General features: G+C 64.8%; 13 protein-coding genes across 13 annotated transcripts in view; 7 read left to right on the forward strand and 6 right to left on the reverse strand.

Moving 5' to 3' along the window:
• Positions 1 to 279: 279 nt before the first annotated feature.
• AMSG_08118 (secretory carrier-associated membrane protein 3) lies at positions 280 to 1,184 on the reverse strand. The gene has a single exon (XM_013899887.1). The coding sequence runs from the start codon at positions 865 to 867 to the stop codon at positions 355 to 357; it is 513 nt and encodes a 170-aa protein (XP_013755341.1). The 5' UTR covers positions 868 to 1,184; the 3' UTR covers positions 280 to 354.
• Positions 1,185 to 2,001: 817 nt separating this feature from the next.
• Positions 2,002 to 2,790, reverse strand: AMSG_08119 (uncharacterized protein; the record flags this gene model as incomplete). Its single annotated transcript, XM_013899888.1, has 2 exons — positions 2,002 to 2,697; positions 2,749 to 2,790. 2 exons carry the CDS (start codon positions 2,788 to 2,790, stop codon positions 2,002 to 2,004), a joined length of 738 nt encoding a protein of 245 aa, XP_013755342.1.
• Positions 2,791 to 2,897: 107 nt separating this feature from the next.
• Positions 2,898 to 3,603, reverse strand: AMSG_08120 (deoxyuridine 5'-triphosphate nucleotidohydrolase; the record flags this gene model as incomplete). The annotated part of the gene is made up of 2 exons (XM_013899889.1): positions 2,898 to 3,258; positions 3,503 to 3,603. 2 exons carry the CDS (start codon positions 3,601 to 3,603, stop codon positions 2,898 to 2,900), a joined length of 462 nt encoding a protein of 153 aa, XP_013755343.1.
• Positions 3,604 to 3,768: 165 nt separating this feature from the next.
• Positions 3,769 to 4,764, forward strand: AMSG_08121 (RNA methyltransferase TrmH). The gene has a single exon (XM_013899890.1). The coding sequence runs from the start codon at positions 3,807 to 3,809 to the stop codon at positions 4,365 to 4,367; it is 561 nt and encodes a 186-aa protein (XP_013755344.1). The 5' UTR covers positions 3,769 to 3,806; the 3' UTR covers positions 4,368 to 4,764.
• AMSG_08122 (uncharacterized protein) lies at positions 4,376 to 5,397 on the reverse strand (the record flags this gene model as incomplete). The annotated part of the gene is made up of 2 exons (XM_013899891.1): positions 4,376 to 4,553; positions 4,607 to 5,397. 2 exons carry the CDS (start codon positions 5,395 to 5,397, stop codon positions 4,376 to 4,378), a joined length of 969 nt encoding a protein of 322 aa, XP_013755345.1.
• Positions 5,398 to 5,663: 266 nt separating this feature from the next.
• Positions 5,664 to 7,495, forward strand: AMSG_08123 (uncharacterized protein; the record flags this gene model as incomplete). The annotated part of the gene is made up of 2 exons (XM_013899892.1): positions 5,664 to 7,409; positions 7,433 to 7,495. The coding sequence occupies 2 exons, from the start codon at positions 5,664 to 5,666 to the stop codon at positions 7,493 to 7,495; spliced, it is 1,809 nt and encodes a 602-aa protein (XP_013755346.1).
• AMSG_08124 (uncharacterized protein) lies at positions 7,492 to 9,411 on the reverse strand (the record flags this gene model as incomplete). Its single annotated transcript, XM_013899893.1, has 1 exon — positions 7,492 to 9,411. One exon carries the CDS (start codon positions 9,409 to 9,411, stop codon positions 7,492 to 7,494), a length of 1,920 nt encoding a protein of 639 aa, XP_013755347.1.
• Positions 9,412 to 9,910: 499 nt separating this feature from the next.
• AMSG_08125 (uncharacterized protein) lies at positions 9,911 to 10,984 on the forward strand (the record flags this gene model as incomplete). The annotated part of the gene is made up of 2 exons (XM_013899894.1): positions 9,911 to 10,006; positions 10,052 to 10,984. 2 exons carry the CDS (start codon positions 9,911 to 9,913, stop codon positions 10,982 to 10,984), a joined length of 1,029 nt encoding a protein of 342 aa, XP_013755348.1.
• Positions 10,985 to 11,027: 43 nt separating this feature from the next.
• Positions 11,028 to 13,235, forward strand: AMSG_08126 (uncharacterized protein). Its single transcript, XM_013899895.1, has one exon. It carries the CDS (start codon positions 11,125 to 11,127, stop codon positions 13,195 to 13,197), a length of 2,073 nt encoding a protein of 690 aa, XP_013755349.1. The 5' UTR covers positions 11,028 to 11,124; the 3' UTR covers positions 13,198 to 13,235.
• Positions 13,236 to 14,149: 914 nt separating this feature from the next.
• AMSG_08127 (uncharacterized protein) lies at positions 14,150 to 17,258 on the forward strand (the record flags this gene model as incomplete). The annotated part of the gene is made up of 2 exons (XM_013899896.1): positions 14,150 to 15,087; positions 15,395 to 17,258. The coding sequence occupies 2 exons, from the start codon at positions 14,150 to 14,152 to the stop codon at positions 17,223 to 17,225; spliced, it is 2,769 nt and encodes a 922-aa protein (XP_013755350.1). The 3' UTR covers positions 17,226 to 17,258.
• AMSG_08128 (uncharacterized protein) lies at positions 17,088 to 18,386 on the reverse strand (the record flags this gene model as incomplete). Its single annotated transcript, XM_013899897.1, has 3 exons — positions 17,088 to 17,797; positions 17,908 to 18,079; positions 18,293 to 18,386. 3 exons carry the CDS (start codon positions 18,384 to 18,386, stop codon positions 17,254 to 17,256), a joined length of 810 nt encoding a protein of 269 aa, XP_013755351.1. The 3' UTR covers positions 17,088 to 17,253.
• Positions 18,387 to 18,700: 314 nt separating this feature from the next.
• AMSG_08129 (uncharacterized protein) lies at positions 18,701 to 19,768 on the forward strand (the record flags this gene model as incomplete). The annotated part of the gene is made up of 2 exons (XM_013899898.1): positions 18,701 to 18,715; positions 18,914 to 19,768. The coding sequence occupies 2 exons, from the start codon at positions 18,701 to 18,703 to the stop codon at positions 19,766 to 19,768; spliced, it is 870 nt and encodes a 289-aa protein (XP_013755352.1).
• A 271-nt stretch (positions 19,769 to 20,039) lies between these two features.
• The window catches only part of AMSG_08130 (palmitoyltransferase PFA4), a gene marked incomplete at both ends in the record, with an annotated part of 1,643 nt that continues 1,122 nt past the window's right edge, over positions 20,040 to 20,560 (forward strand). Inside the window, one exon of the mRNA XM_013899899.1 lies at positions 20,040 to 20,258. Coding sequence (XP_013755353.1) covers positions 20,040 to 20,258 — 219 coding nt within the window. The remainder of the gene's footprint in view (positions 20,259 to 20,560) is intronic.

The raw sequence follows: 20,560 nt of genomic DNA on the forward strand, positions 1-20,560 counted from the left end.
CCATTCCCTGCACTTGCTGTCCGTCCAGCCCGCCCCACTCGTCCTGCCCGTCCTGTCCGTCCCACCGGTCCGGCCCGTGTTCCCTGCGTCGCCATAAAAATGTTGAGCGGACCCGCCACCGTCCTCTACGAGCCACTGCACCACCTCGAGGTGGCCGCACTCGGCCGCAATGTATACCGGCGTGCACTTGGCTTGCCCGCGCAGGCAACTTGGCTGCCATCATTGTTGCCCGGTCTGCGGTGGCTACAGCATTGGCAGTGCGGGTTGAGGAGGAGGAGGTGAGGGATGTGTGGGTTTTACGCTTGCACATCGGGGGTACCAGGTGATGGTCAGGTTCGCGGCGAGAGGCCTTAGCTACACAGAGGCGCGCGCTGCTGCTGTGGCCACCTCGTGCTTGGCCGACGAGGCGGACATGGAGCGGGAGAGGTAGTACTGGTGGGCGCGGTAGATACGGAGGAGGGACCAGACGGCGCAGATGCCCCATGCAAAGCCGGTGAAGAGGCAGAGGGTGCCGGAGGTCGGATCATCCTTGCCGTAGGCAGTGAGGGCGATGATGAGGCCGGCCGAGCCGGTCGACGGAATGCCGAGCGCCCAGAAGCAGCAGAGGAGAATGTGGACCGAAAAGGCGAAGAAAAACCAAACAAAGAGCGACGACTTGCCTGTCCGCGCGCCATTGTACAGGGGGCGGTACCAGCCGGCAAACGAGATGGGGATGCCGATGATCATCATGATGCAGGCGAGGCCAAATGACATGGCCGTGTTGCCCGCGCCGTCAAAGTTCGAGATCATGACCGCAATGAGCGAGATCCAGTTCATGACGTAGCAAAGGACGAGAATATACCAGCCAATGTACGTCATGCGCACCATCCGCTGCCCGGCGGCGGGAATGTCCTCCTCAATCGAGTGGAAGACCAGTGGCTTGCACCGCGGCCAGTTAGGCGACCGGTCGCCAGGCAGTGCAGCCTCGCGAGCCGCCAGCGCCCGCTCCCGCAGCTTGAGGTCTTCCTCACGCCGACGCAGTTCCTCAGCCTCAATCTCCAGCTGCCGCTTTGTCCGCGTCCCTGTCCGTCCCACCTCTGCCCGCACCGCTCCTCCTGCTCCTCCTGCAGCCCTCCCAGAGCTCTGCCCACCAGCGCGTCGGCCACCGGCACCCCGTGTCGCCTATCCCCGCCCCTCCCCCCCCCCCCAAGTCAGCCCGCACACCACACCCGTTCTTGTAAGTATCGCTACAACCCAAGACCCGTAACGCTATTTTGCACCTTCCACAAACCTCCATATTGAGCATGCATGGAAGGGTTGTCACCCAACCGAGGCAAAGGGGAAGAAGTCGTGGCACGCGCTGGCGGCAGGGGAGCGGGGGGGGAGGGGGGAAGGGGGAAGGGGGAAGGGGGGAAGGCCAAAGGGCAACTACCCAGCTACCTACCAACCGTACCGGAGTCTGGCTCTCAAAGGGGTTGTCCGAGTCTTCTGCAAAGGGATTGGCATCGTCTTCTGTCTCGTCGAACGGGTTGTGGTCCGAGCCTGACGACTCGAACGGGTTGTCAGCCATGTCGCCCGCCGGGTGAGGTATTGTGCCGCGTTCCACCGATATGCCGACCGCTGACCGCTGTCGTACTGCTGCCCGACTGCAAACGGTGAGACGTCCAATCTACGGGCCATGGCTCGCGCGCCCAGCCTGACACACTCGCGCAATCGTAGCACGTGTATGATTTAGTGGAGAACAGCTCAGGCGTTGGGTTTTGCATGGCATCGGCCGGAGGATGGCCGGAAAGTGGCGAGCGCTCTGCGCTTCGCCACGAGTACTGCCGAACATGCCACGAGCCATGGCTTCGGCGCCCAGCTCGGATCACTCGCGCAATCGCCGTGGGTAGATAATTAGAGGTTTGGGACTGAGCATTGATTGAGTTATGGATCAGATCCAAGGTCTCTGGTGGCGTGATGTGGTGGGACGACCATTCGATCATCACTCGCCCCATGCTGTGGTAAACGCCGGCAACAAGGTCACCGCAGCTCGTACCCACCGTGGCAGCACTTTGAGGTGGCCGAACCAAAGCCGTGCGACATCCAGACCCAGAGACAAAAGTCGAGGGTACCGATCGGGAGGTGGTAGGCGGCAGCAAGCGCCTCGACCATGTCGATCGGAGAGTGCCATCCGCGCTTGGCGGCATACGCCATCATGTGCACGTCGGGCTTGACACACGACTTGAGGCCAATATTGCGGGCGAGATGGAACTTGACCACAGGCCCGATGCGTGGAAGGACGGTGAGATCGTCCGGGGTGCGAAAGCTCGCCCGCAGGGTCTCCCACTCGCTCCGCATGCCGTAGACCTTGACAAGTGCGGCGATCTTGGCCCGGTTCTTGAACAGCGCTATCATGGCAGCTTCATCAGGCGCGGCGGCGACCAGCGCAGGCACAATTCGCGCCGCAAACTCGGCCCGGAAGCCCGAGGCGACCACCACATAGGCGTACTCGGTGTAAAAGTCGTCAAAGGAGACTATCAGCTCGCTCCGAGCGTCCATCCGCCGCACATCCTCGCCATGGGTCTCTCGCGTAAACGCCACCGCCGCCATCACGTCTGCCTCCAACTCGTCGGTGAGCTCATCATGCAGATCTAACTGTGCCAGCAGCTTGCGCTTCTTGGCAACCTTCATCTTCCCGAACGCCGTCGCAGACATGCCCTCCAGCGCCGAGTCGGCCTCCCCGTCTCCGTCGACGGTAGCCGTACTCTTTCGCTTCCGCTTGCCTACACTGCCACCAGACGCGCGAACAGACTTGGCCCGACCAGCCATGGTGAGTCTGCGGCGGGGTAGGCAGGGCTGAGAAGAGTGTGGCGGTCTGTGGCGGGGTGGCGGCGTGGAAGCGATGCACAGAATGTCCCATTTTACCCTCGAGCCAGCTACTTGTCGGCCTCGGCCTCGGCGCTGACGCCGGTGGAGCCAAAGCCACCGGCGCCACGGTCAGTGGCATCGAGATCGTCGACAGCGACGACGTCGGGTGTCGCGATCTTCTCTAGCACCAGCTGGGCGACACGATCACCGACGGCAATGTTAAAATCGACGTCCGAGTGGTTGTACAGCACCACGCCCACGTTCCCACGGTAGTCAGCATCGATGACACCAGCGCCCACATCGATAAAGTGCTTCCACGCCAGACCCGAGCGCGGCGCAATTCGACCGTACGTCCCATCAGGCACCGCAATGGCCAGATCCGTCTTGGCCAGCGCCTTGCCATGAGCCGGGACGACCAGATCATGTGCTCTGACCACACATGCGGAAACCACCAGTTCCAACACAAGCACCACAACATTAACAACCCCCACATGCATGAGTTGTACTCTCTTCGATATGCCTTGCCCTCCCCCCCCCCCTCCCTCCTGCCCCGCTAGCCTCAAGGGATAAGGCAATCGGTAGATTCGTCGCATCGCTCGTCTCTCCCCCCCCTCCCCCCCCCCCACCTACACACCACTGTACGCGCCATACCCTCCAACTTTGTTCAACATACGAAGCGAGGTCATATCCAGCAGCAAGCGGTGAGCCACGGACGGGAAGGACAGCGGTCTCAGAGAGCTTGCGGACCTTGAGGACGTTGTTGGAAGCAGACATGGTGGGGCAATGGAAGGAGTAGCCAGTTGGGTGTATCGTCTTGTGGCCACCCGTACTCGCCCGTTCTGCCCGGGTTGGTGGGTCTTGCCAACACAGCGATGTTATGTCGTTTGATCGTCCGTCTTGTCCATGGATGTGTGTAGATGGTAGATGTCGTCAAACTCATGCGGGTGCTCTGGGTGGAGGTAGGCGGGTAGGCGAGTATGGGTATGGCAGGACGATCGCTTGGGTTGTTTGGGCGGGTGGCATCGATCATGCTCGTCTCGCCGCAGATCCCGCAGAATACAGGCAATGTCGGGCGGACAGCCATGGGCATGGGCTGCCCGCTGCATTTGGTGGGTAACCTCGGCTTTTCGCTCGACGAAAAGGCGCTCCGGAGGGCAGGGCTCGACTACTGGAAGCATCTTGAGGTGAGCCACCACGCGAGCTATGACGCTGCGCTGGATGCGATCGCCGCAGACACACGCATGTTTTTCATCACCAAGACCGGCCCGGCGTCGTTGCTTGACACTTCGTTCTTCGCGGATGCTCCGCAGCCGACGGCGGCCCGGCCGGACGACGACCGCATCTGCCTGGTCTTTGGCTCGGAGATCACCGGTCTCGGCGACCTGCTGGAGCGCTTCCCGCACTCGACTGATGCCGGCGGAGTGCAGCACGTTCGTGTTCCGCAAATCGACACCCACATTCGGTGCTATAACCTCGCGTCGACAGTCTCGCTCGTCACGTGGGAGGCGTACCGGCAGTTCCACTGCGCGCTCGAATGAGGTCCCTGCTACGCCGAGCCGGTGCGCGGGCGGTGGGAAGCAAGGACCTGGTCGGCGACCTTGCGGCAGAGCGCAATGTGCTCGAGGACGGCCTCGCGGCTGACCGCCGTGGCAAACGCCTTCCACGCGCAGTACGGACACGGATACACTCGGCGTCCGCGGGAGGCTGATGCCACCGCAGGTGAGCTGCTTGCGGCTGCATCGTCATCGCCGGCTGCGGGGTGGCGGCAAACTGGTACACAAACGACGGCTGGTCCGAGAACAGCTGCGCGTTGTTGACATGCCGGATGAGCCCTGCGCGGAGCATGGCGGCCCCTACAGACTGCGCGTTGTGGCGTGAGCATCCCAGCTGGGCCATGAGCCACGAGGCGGCCTCGGCGCCTGTAAACGAATCGGTGTACCGTGTTAGATGGTAGCTGTGGCTCCCGAGCTCGATGCCACCATCCGCCATCCGAGCGCACAGTGCACCCAGCTCGCTGGCGCCCAGCACAGGCGGCGAGTCCTGGCTCTGCGCTGCTTGTCTGATGCCTTTTGCCAGCGCACGGGGCTCCAGCCGGTAGTAGTAGCGAGCGTCGGCAAAGCGCCGACGGCCCGACGCGTGGACAATACAGCCAGCACCAGCCAGAGCACACGCTGCCTTGTACGCCAGCGCCCGATTCCACATCGTGCCATCGTCCCAACCCAGCGCCGCCGGTCCGTTCTCAACGAGCCAGTCGAGAAGCTCGCATCCAGCCACTACGTCGTGCCACGGCCCGTGAACCAGCTCCACCGTTGACGTCGGCACGCGCCCGAGCAGGACCGCCACAGACTCGGCCAAGTCCCCCTCGATCCGCAGCAGCTCTGCCAGTTCTGCCAGTTCTGCCCCATCTTGTCCACACCCAGCACTTGCTACACTTTCACCATCGTCATCATCCCCAGCACTGCCAGCACCGCCATCATGACCTGCCAGCCCTTCCGCCACAGGCACAGGCGGCGGAGTCCAGCGACGAACCGCCACGCCTGAGCTTGCCGCAGCCGACGGCGAAGCCATACTTGAGCCACAGCCAACACAACCAACACAAACGCCCAGAGGAGGAGGAGGAGGAGAAGGAGCGTGTGTGTATGGGGGTGGCGGGGAGGAGGTGAAGAGATATGTGTGTGTGTGGGTGTGGCGGGGGAGGGGTGATCGTGATCGTGATCATGATCATGATCATGATGTTGATCATGATCATGGTGGCGATCGGAAGGGATGACGACTCTGGCGACGATAGCCACGGCCATGAGGACGAGGACGACGGCAAGTAGGTGCACAACCACATGACTACCATCACAGCAGCAGACAGTAACGACAACTACCACGAGTGCGACACCACAACTGGCAACCCTGCTGTCATGCTGGTCACGGTGAGGTTCACGCTCGACGGGAGGGGACACACGGTCCATCTCCATGCCGAGCCAGATGCACATGACGGTGGTCTGGATGCGATCCATCATGCGGTGCGGGCGGTGTTTGTGCGACTAGACGTGCCCGAGTACATGCATGCATCGCTGCTGGCGGCTGCGGAGGACGCTGCCGTGCAAGCGCTGACTCGCGATCGGGTGGCGGCGGCATGCGCGGCTCAAGAGGCCCAGGCCCGGGCCGAGGCCGAGCCAGATGGCGATGGCGCGGCCGGAGTTGCCGAGAGCGTCGAGTTGGCGTGCGAGCCGAAAACCGAGCACGAAGAGGTGGCGCCGTTGCATGAGGCCTTTGCGTTTGTCATCGAGGCTGGCGGCGGCGTGGGCCTCGACTCGGTGCTGCGGCTGGAAACGGCGTTTGCTGAGGAGATCGCAGAGCTCAACGCACAGCTGGATGCTGTGCGGGCGGTTAGCGTCGAGGGTGGCGGAAGCGAGAGCGGCAATCCGATGGCGACGGTGGATGCAGCGAGGGCTGCTGCGGCTCGCGAGGCGGCGGTCCAGGCTCGCATCGACGAAGCCATGGCTCATCAGAGGGTGCAGTATGCCCAGTTTGTGACCGACTGTGCAACCACGCCCGAGCTTCTCGAGGCACTGGCCGAAGAGCGCAAGGTAGCAGCAGCGCGCAATGGTGACGGGTCAGACGACGGCAGCGAGAGTGATGACGATCCCTGGGCGCAGGTCCGTGAGCTCTCTGTGGCGCGCAAGTGGGCCGAGGGCCACGCCCAGGCTGCAAACGCTTCGGCGCGCAGCGGCGCCGGCAGCGGCGCCGGCTCTGGTGGCAACATGCTGGGCTGGCTCAAGTCGGGACTTCGTACGGCACTGTCGCCGGTCAAGTCGTCGTCAGCGCTGCTAGTGGCGAGCAGGCGAGGGGACGAGAGCACGCCGAGCGTCAAGCCGGCCGAGGGCAGCGACGCGAGCGAAGCGCCGGCGCCAGACCTCACTGAGGGCTTCACCATCTACCTTGGCGCACAGCTGAAGACTAACTACTCGATTCGGCTGAGCCTGGCGTCGATGGCGTCTTCGCTGGTGTACGACACGTCGTCCAAGGTAACCCACATCGCGCAGCGCGCGGCGACCGCACTCGCGCTGTACTCGGAGCAGCTGGCAGCTGTGGTGGTCCTCGTCGACGCCGATCTGAGCTACGCGACGGACGAAGGGCGTGCGTTTGCGGCAGCGGCGCGAGCGTCGACCGAGCTGCACTTTGCCTCGTTGTCTGTGCAAGTTGAGGCTGTGCGCGCGCAGGCGCGGGCCGAAGGCGCGAGCCTTGTACCTGGTGACGTGTTTGTGACTCGCCACTCCAATCTGGCGGGCATCCAGCTTGCGTTCCACCTTGTAGTCGATCTCGACACAATGCACATGCGGAACGCCGATCTGCTCCGCGGGCGGAATCCCATGCTCGCCGGCCTGCGCTCTGTCCTCCACACGGCGGCGCGGTACGACGTGTGCACCATCTCGCTGCCTCTGCTGCTGAGCCACTCGCTGCCGGCGGGCATGGATCTGGCGGACAGCGCGGTGACGAAGCGGGCCGAGACGGTGCTGAAGGCGGTCAAGGGCGTGCTGACCGAGCGCGGCAACATCCACCACTCGCTCCGCTCGGTGCACTTTTACGTCTCGCCTGCGCTCGCCCCGAGCACCCACCCGCCGTCTTTGATCACTTCCGCACGCTTCTCTGCTCGGTCTTTACCGTCTCCTAGAGCGCCGAGGCGCGGGCGGCAGCCTCGACGGCTGCGCGGGTCAGGTGTTCCGAGACGGCCGACGGGGCCATGAGCGTGAGGCGGGCGGCGGCCTGGCCGAGCGCCAGCGCGCGAGCTGGCTCGGCGCCGCAAGTGTGGATGGCCCAGACAAAAGCTGCAAGGAGCGAGTCTCCAGCGCCGGTGACGTCGACAATGGCCGAGGCCGGCAGCTGCTCGGCAGGCATGACAAGCGACGTGTAACCGTCAGTGGCATTGGCGTCGCGGACGGCGAGCAGTGCGCCGCGGGCGCCGGCCTTGACCACGACAAACTCGAGGCGGAGGCAGACACGGAAGAGGTGTGCCAGCGGACAGGCTGTGGCGCCAAAGTCGGGCGTCGACTGCGCGAGCGCTACGAGCTCGGCTTCGTTGGGCGTGAGGCAGGTGACGGCGGCGGTAAAGTCTGGGCCGGCCGAGCCAAGCCTGCCGGCCTTGGCCACTGACGTCGGCTCAAAGTACAGCGGGAGTGAGTGAGCAGCAGCGTAGGCGCCGATGGCACGCAGAAGCCGTGGCGAGCAGTTGCCATCGGCGATGATGACCGGTGGCGGCGCGCCGTTGTAGGCGGCCTCGACAGCGGCAGCGTCAAAGTCGAGGCCGTCCACCAGAGCCATGTCAGCGACGGCGTAGGCGAGCGAGCCGGTCGATTTGAGCACCGCGAGGTACGAGCCAGTCCGCCCACCGGGGACCGACGTGACGAGCTCGGACGCCACACCGCACGTCTCGAGCTGACGGCTGACTGCGTGCGCCGGAACATCGTCGCCGATGCGGGTGAGTAGGGCTGGGCGCGCGCCGAGCCGGCCAAGCACCGACGCAATGTTGAGTGCAACGCCGCCGGGCGCGTAGCTGATGGTGCCTGGGGCGGACGAGTCGGCGACGAGCCCGGTCTCACCGGCGGTGCCGACGACGTCGAGGCCTGCGCCGCCGACAACCAACGGGCCGGCTGCAGATGCCGAGTTCTTGGCGCGGAGCGCGGCGAGCTCGCAGGCGATAGCGGCGCCGACCTTGGCGTTGTTGAGGACAAGGGCAATGTTCGACTCGAGCGAGGCGCCGCCGGTGAGGTGGGCGACGCGCTCGAGGAGGAATGGGGTGAGGGCGCGACCGGTGATGCCGCGGTGGTCGGCATCGGCAAGAGCGCGCGAGATGGCAGCCTCAATGACGGCGCCGTCAGCGGCGGCGTTGTCGGGAATGGGGACGCCGATGACGGCGCCACCGCCGAGGCCGAGGGCGGCCGAGGCAGCAACCATGCGGGCGATCTCGGCCGGAGAATCCATCCGCAGCGGAGCAGCCGAGCCCGAGTGGGCAGTAAAGAAGGCCGGGAACTCGTCTGTGCCGTAGCCGATAACCGGCACGCCCGCAGTCTCCAGCACCTCAAGAGTGCGCGGAATGTCGAGAATGGACTTTGCGCCGGCGCAGACGACAGCCACCGGAGTCCGAGCCAGCTCAGCGAGATCAGCAGAGACATCCATGGAGAGCTCGCCACCGCGATGAACACCCCCGATACCACCGGTGACAAAGACAGCAATGCCGGCACGTGCAGCGATGAGCGATGTTGCTGCTACAGTTGTAGCGCCTGTAGCAGCCCGAGCCACGATGGCAGCCACATCACGGCGGGAGACCTTTGCCACCTTTGGGCCCATGGCAGCAAGGCGCTCTAGCTCTGAATCCGTCAGGCCGACCTTGATCACGCCATCGACAATGGCAATGGTAGCAGGAACAGCACCGGCGTCCTTGACCGTCGCCTCGACCTCGCGGGCGGTCACCAGGTTCTCCGGATATGGCATACCATGGGCCACAATGGTCGACTCGAGGGCCACAACCGGGAGGCCTGCAGCCAGAGCAGAGGCCACGTCCGGCGAGTATGTGATCTCAATAGAGTCCATATTGGCAGGGGGGAGGGAGTGAGGTGTGGGGAAGGGGAAGAGAGGGGGGGATGGGGTGGATCCCTTGCTGAGGGAGAGGAGATGGGGATGGAGATGGGGATGACGATGGTGAGCTGGTAGAGGGGATCGGATTGGATGGGAATGGAGGAATGGAAGTAGGGAGATGGGAAGGGGTGGCGGAGTGGGCATCGGAGGGGTGGTGGAGGAGGTGGGGAGGTTGAGAAGGGGGTTGAGGACTGCCGAGACGGGTGTGATGGTGGGGATGGAGATGAGGATGGCGATGAGGGGTTGATGGAGGAGATAGGGTTGGAGTGGGGGGGGGGGGGGGGGGGTTGGACGGAAGTAGATGCACAGTAGAGCGGGCATCGGAGATGTGTCGAGGCTATGGTGGGCTGGTTGGGGGGGATGGGCGGGAGTGAGCAGGTCGAGGGAGCGGCGGACGGACCGAGTGGCTGCTGAGCACACCAGTTGTCGCAAGCAGGGGAAGAGAGAGAGCAGCATGAGCAGCACCGAAGAGAGCAAAAGCGGAGGACAGGAGTGCGTGGTAGGGAGCGGCGAGGTGCTGGAGGTGTTCAAGGCATGGAGCGTGGCCAAGGTCATCCTGCCGCATCACCAAAGCAGGGAGAGGGGGAATGGCGAGGCGCCGGCAGATGTGGACGGAAGGACGGCGGCGAGGACGGTGGCGACGATTGATGGGCTGGTGAGCAAGTCGCTGGCGTCACGTATCGACAAGTCGTATGCACCCGAGTGTTTGGCGCTCAACGAAGGCCTCCCGGACTCGTCGGAGGACTTTATGATCATGGCGCTCGGGATCGTGGCCGAGGTCGCCGCCGCTGCAGACGCGTACGTGGAGAAGCGGGCCGAAGTGACTGCTCGGCTCGGAGCCGAACTGTTTGAAGACCTGCCGCCAGCTCTGGACCTGGATCTGCTGGAGACGATCGCGTGGCGGAACGGCTCTCTGCGGTACATGATTGTCTGCTGCTTCCTCGGCGATGAAATGCGGGCTGGCACCGCTGGACGACTGCCCAAGCTACGGGAGATGCTGCCGCAGTTGGCGTCTGAGGCGCTGTTCTGGCTTGTGCGGCTTGTCGGGCGGCGGCTGGACGCCGATGCCAGCGCCGCGGCGACTCGCCCTGCCGCCGCTGCGGTGGTCACGGGCGGCAGCGAGGGAGTGGCCGAGCTCGCAGGCTCGGCGGCCAACGAGGACTCGATCCGCGCATTGCTTGCGCTTGGCGTGTACTCGTCGACCCACTTGCTGGCGCTCATCTACGCTGGCGATCTCACGTTCTGGATGGCGACCGCCGAGGAGCTCAATGGCGGCGTTGTGAGCGAAGCCGATCTTTCGCCTGCGGTCAGACACGCTTTGGCCGCCATCCTCGCGGCGTACCCCACCAGCGACCATGGCGTGCCGGACGACGTGGCAGGAGCACTTGGTGAGCCCGCGGGCCTTGCGCGCCTCTTCCTCAGCACCTTTGTCCACGTCGTCGACAACCTGATCGCTGGGGCCGGATGGGACGCATCGGCAGCGCGTGACCGGCTCGCCGCTCTTGCTGTCGGCAGTGTGTCCGAATGACGGCTTTTTTCTGCACCTGCCACTCGGGCACGCGTGACCGGCTCGCCGCTCTTGCTGTCGGCAGTGTGTCCGAATGACGGCTTTTTTCTGAACCTGCCACTCAGGCACTTGCTGCTACTCGATGTCGAACTGGAGGAGCTATGGAAGATGGAGAAGCGCAGTTCACAGGACGTGCAGCGGAGGGTGTGGTCTTTGACTCTGCCGCGTGTGGGCGGTATCTGATGCACACAGCGGTGTTGAGGAGCCTTGCGGTGCGTGCCGGGCTGTGGTCCAGTGTGGAACGCGTGACACGGGTGGCGAGCGAGCTTTTTTCTCGCTGGGCAGCTGCTCGCGTGCAAGGAACACCTTTCTCTCGAACAGCGACGGAGAAGGGAGACATGTCTGCACTCAGTGCGTCGCCGCTGGTGGTGCGTGGTGGACTGAGCAAGCTGGAATACGTGGCGCGTGATGAGCGGACGGTGCACGATGAGCTGGTGCGGGCGTTGCATGCAGGCCCGTTGTACCACGGCCTGCGGCCAGCATGCAGTGTGACGGAACTGTCACGGAAGGAGACGCGGAAGCGGCGGCTGCGCGGGCTGGACGTACTGCTGAAGCAGAGCAAAAATCTCTCGCACATGATGTGGGCACAGCCGGTAGATCGCATCCGGATGTCGGTGGCCAAGCAGCTGTGGTCGGCGCCACAGTACTGGGCCCTGGCGGCGTCTGCGCCTTCCAAGTCCGGCGCGGCACCGACGATGTCGTTCCTGGAGAAGGGCAAGGTAGTGCGCTACATGATGTGGGCGTGGGTGGTCGAGACTGCACACTCTGGTGCGGGCGCGATTGCCGCCGGCGACCTTGAGGCGGTGCGGTGCTATCGTTTGTCCGCGACTGGCGCGCTAGTGCGGCGCGGGATAACCGAGACGCTCACGGGGCTGCAGCTGCAGCAGAGAGGGATGCTGGAGACCGAGTCGCTGGAGCTGGAGCTGGGCGAGTGCCTAAAGGCGTTGGCGGCGGTGGCGTCGCTGCTGGTGCCGCCAGAGGCCGGCAAGTGGGACGAGGCATGGCCGGGACAAGTGCATGTCTTTGATGTCGACGAGCTCATTTCGTTGCTGGCGACGCTCTTGGCGCGGGCTGTGGGCAATGGCATGAAGGTGTGCCAGGAGGCGCTCAAGAGCGGCGAGAAGGCGAAGGCCGTGCTGAAGTTACCTGTCGTGCTGGGCAACTTTGTGAGCACGATGTACAACATGGTGCGACGGCAAGTGGCACAGGACCGGCGGAACAAGTCGCAGATTGTGCTCACCATTCTCGACAAGGCGGTGCGGATCGGGGCGTCGGGAGGGGGAACCGATGCGCGGACTTGGCAGGCGTGCCAGGTCGTCGACCACTTTGCCGAGCTCTTCCATATTCCGCGCCACAAGCTCGACATCCCGCGGAACCGGAAGTGGTGGACGCGCCACCTGGAGCGCGGCAAGGTGTTCAAGTACGCAGGACGGTTTGTGGTGCCGCAGCATGCAGACCTCGCCCAACTCGACGTCTCGTCGGATGTGCTCAAGGCAGTGTGGGACTTTCAGCGACGCGGCTCGCTCTCGGGGCGGGTCTTTGTCTGCGTCTGCCTCGGGCAGGATCCAAGCAAGCCGCCGGGCATGCCGCGCTACAAGCAGCGTCTGGGTGCGGCGGTTGTAGAGCCCGAAGCCGTGGTCGAGGCTGACGACGGCGCGGCCGAGCCGCCGCTGCCCGCGCCAGGCACAGGCACGACCAAAGTAGTCACCATGCTTGCCGAGTTTGTGGAGGCGGAGCTGACGGAACTGCTGATGAGCATGCAGCCGCCGAAGAAGAACGCGCCTGTGTGCGGCAGAAGCGCGGCGATGTGCACGCCGGCGGAGGTGGCGGTGGCGGTCCAGCCGGAGGTCTCGCCGGGCGGGCGGCCTGGCTCTGCGTTTGTGGTACCCGGGCTGTCACCGCTGCGGCTGGCCGCGGCAGACGAGATGCTGAGCACTGTCGAGTGTTTGGGTGGGACGATGCCGAACCCGCTCACCCCCCTTGATCCTACGCGGGTGCGACGGCGAGTGCGTAAGCGCAAGCGGCGGCGGCATTCCTCGGGGACAGACAGCGAGCTCATCACTGTGCCGACAGCCCCAATCACGCCCGGAAAAGTCGCTCCGGGCAAGATTGAGCTAGTGCGTACGCCAAAGCGACCTCGCGGGCTGTGCCAGCCGAAGCGGCTCTTTGTTTAGCCCTTTACGGTACGAAATGAACACATTTGTCCATCACACGAGCCGCGCTCCGCGACGCTCCACAGACGTCGCAACGTCCATCGCAGCAATAGAGTAGTGCAATGAGTTGATGGCTGCCGTGGTCACTGGTGGGTTACAACAGAAAACAGTCGGCGATGCAAAGATGGACGCCACACGCGGCGCAATAGGTCCGCGGCCGCGATCGCATACCATGAAGCTTCCGGCAGGCGAGGCAGTCGCATCGCGGAGCGGCTTGTTGGGGAATGTGGTGATGACAAGCAGCCGCTGCAGTGGTGCGCTCCCGCTTGCGCGACGGCGCGAAGCTGGCGGCGTCGGCGCTGGCGGCGAGGGCGTCGATGAGGCGTAAGGGAAGCCACGCGAGCTATGGCGGGGCGTGGGTTCATGTCAGCGTAGAGCGCGTACGCGTTGATGCGCGCGGCGTCCAGAATCCAGAACAAGATGGCGTGCCACCACTTGCGCGGCCACGCCGACCGGCAAGCTCGTCCGTCGCAAGACGATCCACAACGTCCTCCCGCTCTCCTGTCCGGCCGCTGTGTTCAACTCTGTCATGCTCTCCTTCCGGTCGTCGGGGTCGTCACCGCGACGGTAACTCGAGCATCCTTCAGGCGGACCTCTACGTGTCGGCCGCCATCACGTACAGGTGCGCCTCCTACCTCAAGCCGCAGGCCAAGCAGGCGTCGCGCATCGTCTACTGGTGACCTGGAAGTCAAGCATCATCGGGTTGCTCACTTTGAGAAGCGCGACAACGCGTCCGAACGACCGTACCGTAAGAGTTAGCCGCTCTTTGGGTAAATAACTCTGTCTCAGCATGTCAGCGGCGTGTCGGAACAGCAGCGTGTTCCCATTGGCGCCAAGTCGGCCGATACTCGACTCGCAACAGCCACAAGCAGGCGGAAGGGGCTTGTTCCGGAAGGGGAAAGCGCGGGGAGGCATGCGCGGGTCAGAGAACAGCTCGAGCGAGTCTGGCGGCTCGAGCGAGGAGGTGGTGCGGCGGCTGTCGTTTGACGATGGAGGCGCCAAAGTGCGCGGTGGCAGCAGGCGGCGGGTGCGCGGGGGCAAGGGCAGGGGCAGGAGCAGGGGCAGGGGCAAGGAGAACAGGTCACCGGTAGACTCGAGCTCGGGCTCGGGGTATGACTCGGGGTATGGCTCGGGCTCGGGCTCGGGCTCGGGTTATGGCTCGGGTTCGGGCTCGGGAACGACAGGCAGCGATGGCTGCGGAGCGACCAGCCAGAGCTCGAGCTCGTCGCGGCGGAAGAGACGGAAGCGACGGGCAAGACGACGACGGAAGGCCGGGCTGAGGTCGGGATCGGGATCAAGAAGTGGTGGTGGGACAGGCACGGGTTCGATCGACTTGATGACGCCTGGTGAGGTGCTGGACAACCCGCGGTACGCAGACCTTGATACGTTTGAGCGGTCGCTCTTGATGTCGCCGGCCAAGCCTGTGCTGGTCAACAAAGATGAGGTGCCGCGGATCCGCGAGGGTAAGAAGAGCAAGCGGCGGTCGGGATCGTCGACGCGGACGCCAAGCCGGGCGTCAACGCCGGCCGAGTCCTCCTCGGAGACATCTGGACTATCGGACGACTCGAGCGAGTCATCGCAGGCCTCGCCCGTGGGGGGCAAGGCCGGGCACCGGCGCGGGCGCCGGGATCGGTTGGCGGCACTCGAGTCGCGGGTCTCGTTCTCGCCAAGGGTCCAGGTCATCCTCGCCGGCGAGACACCTGCAGCCAATACGGTCTCTGTCGCTCACGATCCCACACTGCGGCGGGGCGGGCGGGCAACGGCCATGACATCGACTTTGACAGCGTCGGACCCGGGCCGTACGCCGAAGGCCGCACCCACCGCCACCGCCAGGAGCGGGCGTGCTGCATTGTACAATGAATCAAGCCGTGAGCGATTGGTTCACGTCGGCGAGCGGCCGATCGGTGGCCGACGGTCGACGGCGGGCGAGGGCGCAAGCGCGAAGCGGTCACACTTGTCGTCGCCTGGCTAGGACGGTATGAGCTCGTACGTTTATGGATGATGATGGGTGTGCTTGTGTGTGTATGCTTGTGTGTGTGTGTGTGCGTGGTGGTGACGGTAAGGGCGTGGCTGTGGGTAGGGAGGGTCGTGGCGTGGCGGACGGGTGTCAGAAACACGACCTTTTTCGGACTCACGTCGCGACGAGGGTATGCGACAGGACTCTGGATGGCATTCCGCCCACCCCCGAGAAGGAGCCGCCAACAAGTGGACGGCGGGTCTCACGTCTCAAGCGAGCGTCACAGAACCAGCGGCGCTCACTCTCGGTCTCACAAGAGGGCGTGCCGGCCGTGGTGGCGTCGGTGGATCCCGAGTCGGAAGTCGACCTGGTGACCCAGCCTGAGCCCGAGCCGGTGACCCAGCCCGAACCCGAGCTGGAGTCCGAGCCGCAGCTTGGGCCCGAGATCGAGTTGGTGGGCGAGGTTGAGTTGGTTGGCGAGGTTGAGCTGGTGCCCGAGGTCGAGCCGGTGTCCGAGGCTGAGCCGGCGGTGGCCGCGGTCGAGCCGGCGGTGCCCGAGGTCGAGCCGGTGCCCGAGGCCGAGCCGGCGGTACCCGAGGTCGAGCCGGTGCCCGAGGCCGAGCCGGCGGTGCCCGAGGTCGAGCCGGTGCCCGAGGCTGAGCCGGCGGTGCCCGAGGTCGAGCCGGTGTCCGAGGCCGATCCCGAGGCCGATCCCAGACCTGAGCCGATGCTTGAGCAGGCACCCGAGCCCGAACCCGAACCTGAGCCAAAGACCACACGCTCTCGGCGCGGCACAAAGGCAAAGGGAGCTGGCAAGACAAAGAAGGACACGAAGAAGACAAAGGCTGCGGCCAAGGCCAAGTCAACGCGAAACTCGTCGCGCAAGCGCAGGCGTGGCTCGCCCGAGCCAGACAACAGCGACCGCGACGATGAGACTGCCGCGAGCGCCGAGGCTGCGGCCAAGGCCAAGTCAACGCGAAACTCGTCGCGCAAGCGCAGGCGTGGCTCGCCCGAGCCAGGCAACAGCGACCGCGACGATGAGACTGCCGCGAGCGCCGAGGCTGCGGCCAAGGCCAAGTCACCGCGAAACTCGTCGCGCAAGCGCAGGCGTGGCTCGCCCGAACCAGACAACAGCGACGGCGACGATGAGACTGCCGCGAGCGCCGAGGCTGCGGCCGAGGCAAAGGCCGAGGCCGAGGCCAAAGCCATGGCGGAGGCCATCGCCGTTGCAGAGGCCGCAGAGGCCATGGAGGGGCGGTCGTCTCGTGGACGCCGCTCCCGACGTGGTAAGGCGCCTGTTTATGCACCTCCAAACCTCGACGATGGCTTTCCACCCTTGCTGTCAGAGTCAGAGGACGAGAGCTCGTCGTTTAGCATTCACAACGAGGAGAGTGATGACAGCGACGGCGGAGACGGGTCATCCGAACTCGAGCCGCCGCCGCGGAAGCGGGGACGAACCAGGTCTGCGCCCAAGAAGAAGGCCACGCCGAGGAAAAAGGCCGCGCCCAGGAAAAAGGCCGCGCCCAGGAAAAAGGCCGCGCCTAGAAAGAAGGCCACGCCCAAGAAGAAGGCCACGCCCAAGAAGAAGGCCACGCCCAAGAAGAAGGCCACGCCCAAGGGTCGTGCATCGCGGCGCGGCCGCTCAGCAAGCAGCAACCACGACGACGACGACAACGACGACGACGACGACGGCGGCGACAATGACGATGAGACATACACCACCAACGGCAATGACGACGATGGTAACGACGACGACGACGACGACGACGAGCCGGTGCCAAAGCGGCGCAGAACATCAGCCAGGAAGCCGGTGCCGCCCGTGGCCGCGCCTGCAGCGTCACGCAAGCGTGCGCTGCCGTCGGGCGGATCGGCCAAGCCGCTCTCGCTTCCGGCGCGCAAACGTGCCAAGCCGCTGCTACCGTCTGGGGAGAGCAAGGGCCTTGGAGGCCTCAAGATGCTCAGTGGAGGCGTCCGCCGCCGGATGGGACTCTCGCGCCGCGGGGTCGTCCACTCACTCCACGGCTCCAAGTGAGAATGCGACAAGTAAATGACAATTGACCTCAGCGCTCCGCATCATCAGTAAGAGGCGGCAGGATGGTCGGCGGTGGCGGCAGCGGTGCATCCCATCCGCGGTCGGGGTCCAATCCCGACCGCAGCGGGCTGCCGCCGTCAGTCGGCAGACGAAGGAGCAGCCGCTGCGCCGCGCGCGACGACTGCAGGTCGAGGATGTCGAGCACCGCATCCGAGTCGATGCCTTTGATCGGCGCTACAAGATTGATGTCGTCAACGACCTCGTCGAGCTCAAACGTGATGTGGGCCTCCTTCATCTTGGCCGCCAGCACCGCGGCCTCTTCCTGTTCGTCCGGCCGCGGCGCCCGCCAGGCTTCGGTCTGCAGAAACAGCGCGTACGCAGCCTGATCCGACGCGTAGCGTGCGCGCGCAGCCGAGCGGCCAATAGCGTCCTGGTCAGCAAGCGTCCGCAAGATGGGCCGGGTGAGCGGATGTGGGCCGATGGCGACCTTGGCGTCACGAGCGCGCTGCCGAGCACGCTCCTTGGCTAGCGCGCGCCCAGCGCGAGCTTTTTCTTCTCCGCCCGCGCCCGTGCTGCGGCGTCATCCTGTCGAGCTGCAGTGCGGCGGGCATCGATCTCGGAGTCAAGCTTGGCGAGCCGTGCCCGGTGGCAGGCGTGGGCGTCGCGGCGGCGGGCAGCAAACTTGGCCATGCGATCCTTCTCGCGCCGGACGCGCCGCGCCTCACGGCGGCGGCGGACAGCATCGTCGCGGATAGCAGCATCCAGCGCTCGTTCCTCCGCCATCTGCATCGAGAACAGCCGCACGTTCTGCGTCAGCTTGTGCAGCTCGTCGTCGAGCGCCTTGCCCGCCTGCGCTCGCGCCTGCTTGGCCCACTGCCACAGACTCGCCCGCCACTCCCCATCACGATGACCAGCCCTCTCACCATCCTTTGCGCCACTCCCGCTACTTCTACTACGTGGATCTGGCCCATGAACACGTCTCGGCGACCTCCTCGTCGCCTTGGCCAGGCCACCTCGACGCGGGCGAAGTCGACCTCCAGGCGGCAGTCTGGCAGGCCGAGGAGGACTCTGCTCCGGTGCCGTCAGCTCAGCCCGTTCCAACCGCGTCTGTAGCCGTCGCGCCCGACGCTCCGACTCGCTAAGCACTTGGACCTTCTGCATGAAGCCGAGTCGTGACCTTACCCCTACCCCTTGCCGCGACGGACGTGTCTGTCTCGGTGTCTGGTTGTGGCTGGCGAGTGTGATTGATCGCTTTGTGGGCGGTGATCGAGCGCCAGCCAGTGAACGGCAACAACTGACGCTGGTCTCCCGCCACCAGTCCTTTTGGGCGGAGTGAGTGGCAAGCAGGGCAAGTGGCCGAGTGAGGACAGAAGGCACCACCAGAGGCACAGGAACAGCCACCGCACCCACACCCACACATACCCACCACCACCACCACCACCACCACCACCACCACCACCACCACCGTAACACAAATGGAACTCCCACCCGTACGTACACTTCCCCCCTCCCCTCCTCCCCCCCTTCCCCCCCTCTACCCTTCCCGCCCTCCCCGCCTCTGCCGCCACCTGCCGTTGGCCCCTCACCACTCGGCCGCCACTCGCTGGCACTCACTAGCATCTCGCCCGTTGTCTTTATGGCAGAGTCGTCCGGCTGGTCGCCCTGTGGCGGCAGATTCTTCGTCGCAGGGCTACTCGCAGATCGAGTCGCACAACCGCACCCGTCGCAAGCCTGTCGGCTCGCCCTCTAACGCCCGTCGTGGCTACAACATCCTCGCCCCGCCGCAGGAGGCCGCGGCGGCTGGCGCGCAGAGAGGGAGTGATGCATCGCTCTCGCGGCATCAAGTGCAGCGGCCGACTGTTCAGCGTCGCTACGGTCGTCTTCCGCAGTACATGCCCGATGAGGTCCGCGCCAACGTCGCCGCCCGTTTTGGCGCTGCAGTCCCGCCGCAGCACCACCAGCCGCGTTCCCCGCCGCCGGCATCATCTAGCTACCCGGCCCGCTCGGCGCTTGGTGGAACTCGTGGCGCTCGGCTTGGGAACTCGGTCTCTTGGGCTCAAGAGCGCCGCCCGGATCCGTATGCCGCACAGCGCGAGGCCGCCGACTACTCGGCCCAGGCTCTCGCTGAGGCCCAGGCTCAGGCCCAGGCTCAGGCCCAGGCTCAGGCTCAGGCCCAGACTCAGAGCTTGCAGCAGGAAGCAGGCTCACCGGCAGCTGGTGGCGAGGATGACGAGGCTTATCTGGCGTCGACCAAGTTCCTGCGGTCAGGCCACGAGCCGCCGGCCCGGTTCCGGTCGCTGAAGTGGAAGACAACCCGCGATGAAGAGCACCCGCTGTACCAGACGACTGCAGCCGACATTGGCTCGCGCAACCCGTCCGTTCACGAGCTTCCGATGCGCTGGCACGGCATCCGTGGCCAGTTCTCGTCGGCGCCCGCAGGCTCAAACGCCTACCGCACCGCGCCGCTCAACTCGTCGGCGCCGCGCAAGTCGTACATCTATGAGCGCCCGCTCCATGGCCCCACCTCGCTCTACCATCGCTAGTCCGGCGGCATGTCGCCCCTGCGACCATAACAAGAGACCGATTGATACCGCCGATGTACAGCCATCAGGCGTGCCCAAGAGCAAGCATCAGCGCGAATGGAGGAGGCCTGCGTCAGTTGCCGACACTCGACTCTGTCCGGAGACGATTCAGGTGATTTGAAGCGAGCGGCAACCGAGGCATCGATCACTGTGTGAGAGACAGATTGAGCAAGAGAGAGAGAGAGAGAGAGTGTGTGTGTGTGTGTGTTTGTGTGTGTGTGCGTGAGTGAGTATGTGCTTCAAGGATGACCTAGTGTTCCAGCTCATTGCCCTTGGTATCATTGGCTACATCTACACCGTGGTTGAGTTTATCATCATCATCCCATGGTTTGGCAGTGACACCCTCATGGGCCGCTTCCACCTCCTCCTCCTCAACTCCCTTGCTGTTGCTCTGCTCTATTCCTACTTTGCTGCTTCATTCACCGATCCTGGTCGTCCTCCTGCCCACTATGTACGTATCCTTCTTCCCCATGCCCCCACCACCGCCCCGCCCCTCACCTCGCCCTCACCCTCCCGCCGCGTGCTATCCCACTGCCGTAGCTCCGCAGCGTGTCCCCACTCCCCCCCCTACGGCGGATTACTGTATCGGGTAGCATCGAAAGGAAAAACCGCTACAGAGCCGGGAAACCCTGCCTTATTTTGATCCTTCCCACACAACAACATCGGTCAAAATGCGGCCATGCATCGGCAACGGAGATGACAACCCTTAAAGGACCAATCGACCTCAGAGCATTTTTACGCAACGCAGGTATG

This window comes from Thecamonas trahens (assembly GCF_000142905.1).
Source record: "Thecamonas trahens ATCC 50062 unplaced genomic scaffold supercont1.41, whole genome shotgun sequence".
Classification (NCBI taxonomy): Eukaryota; order Apusomonadida; family Apusomonadidae; genus Thecamonas; species Thecamonas trahens.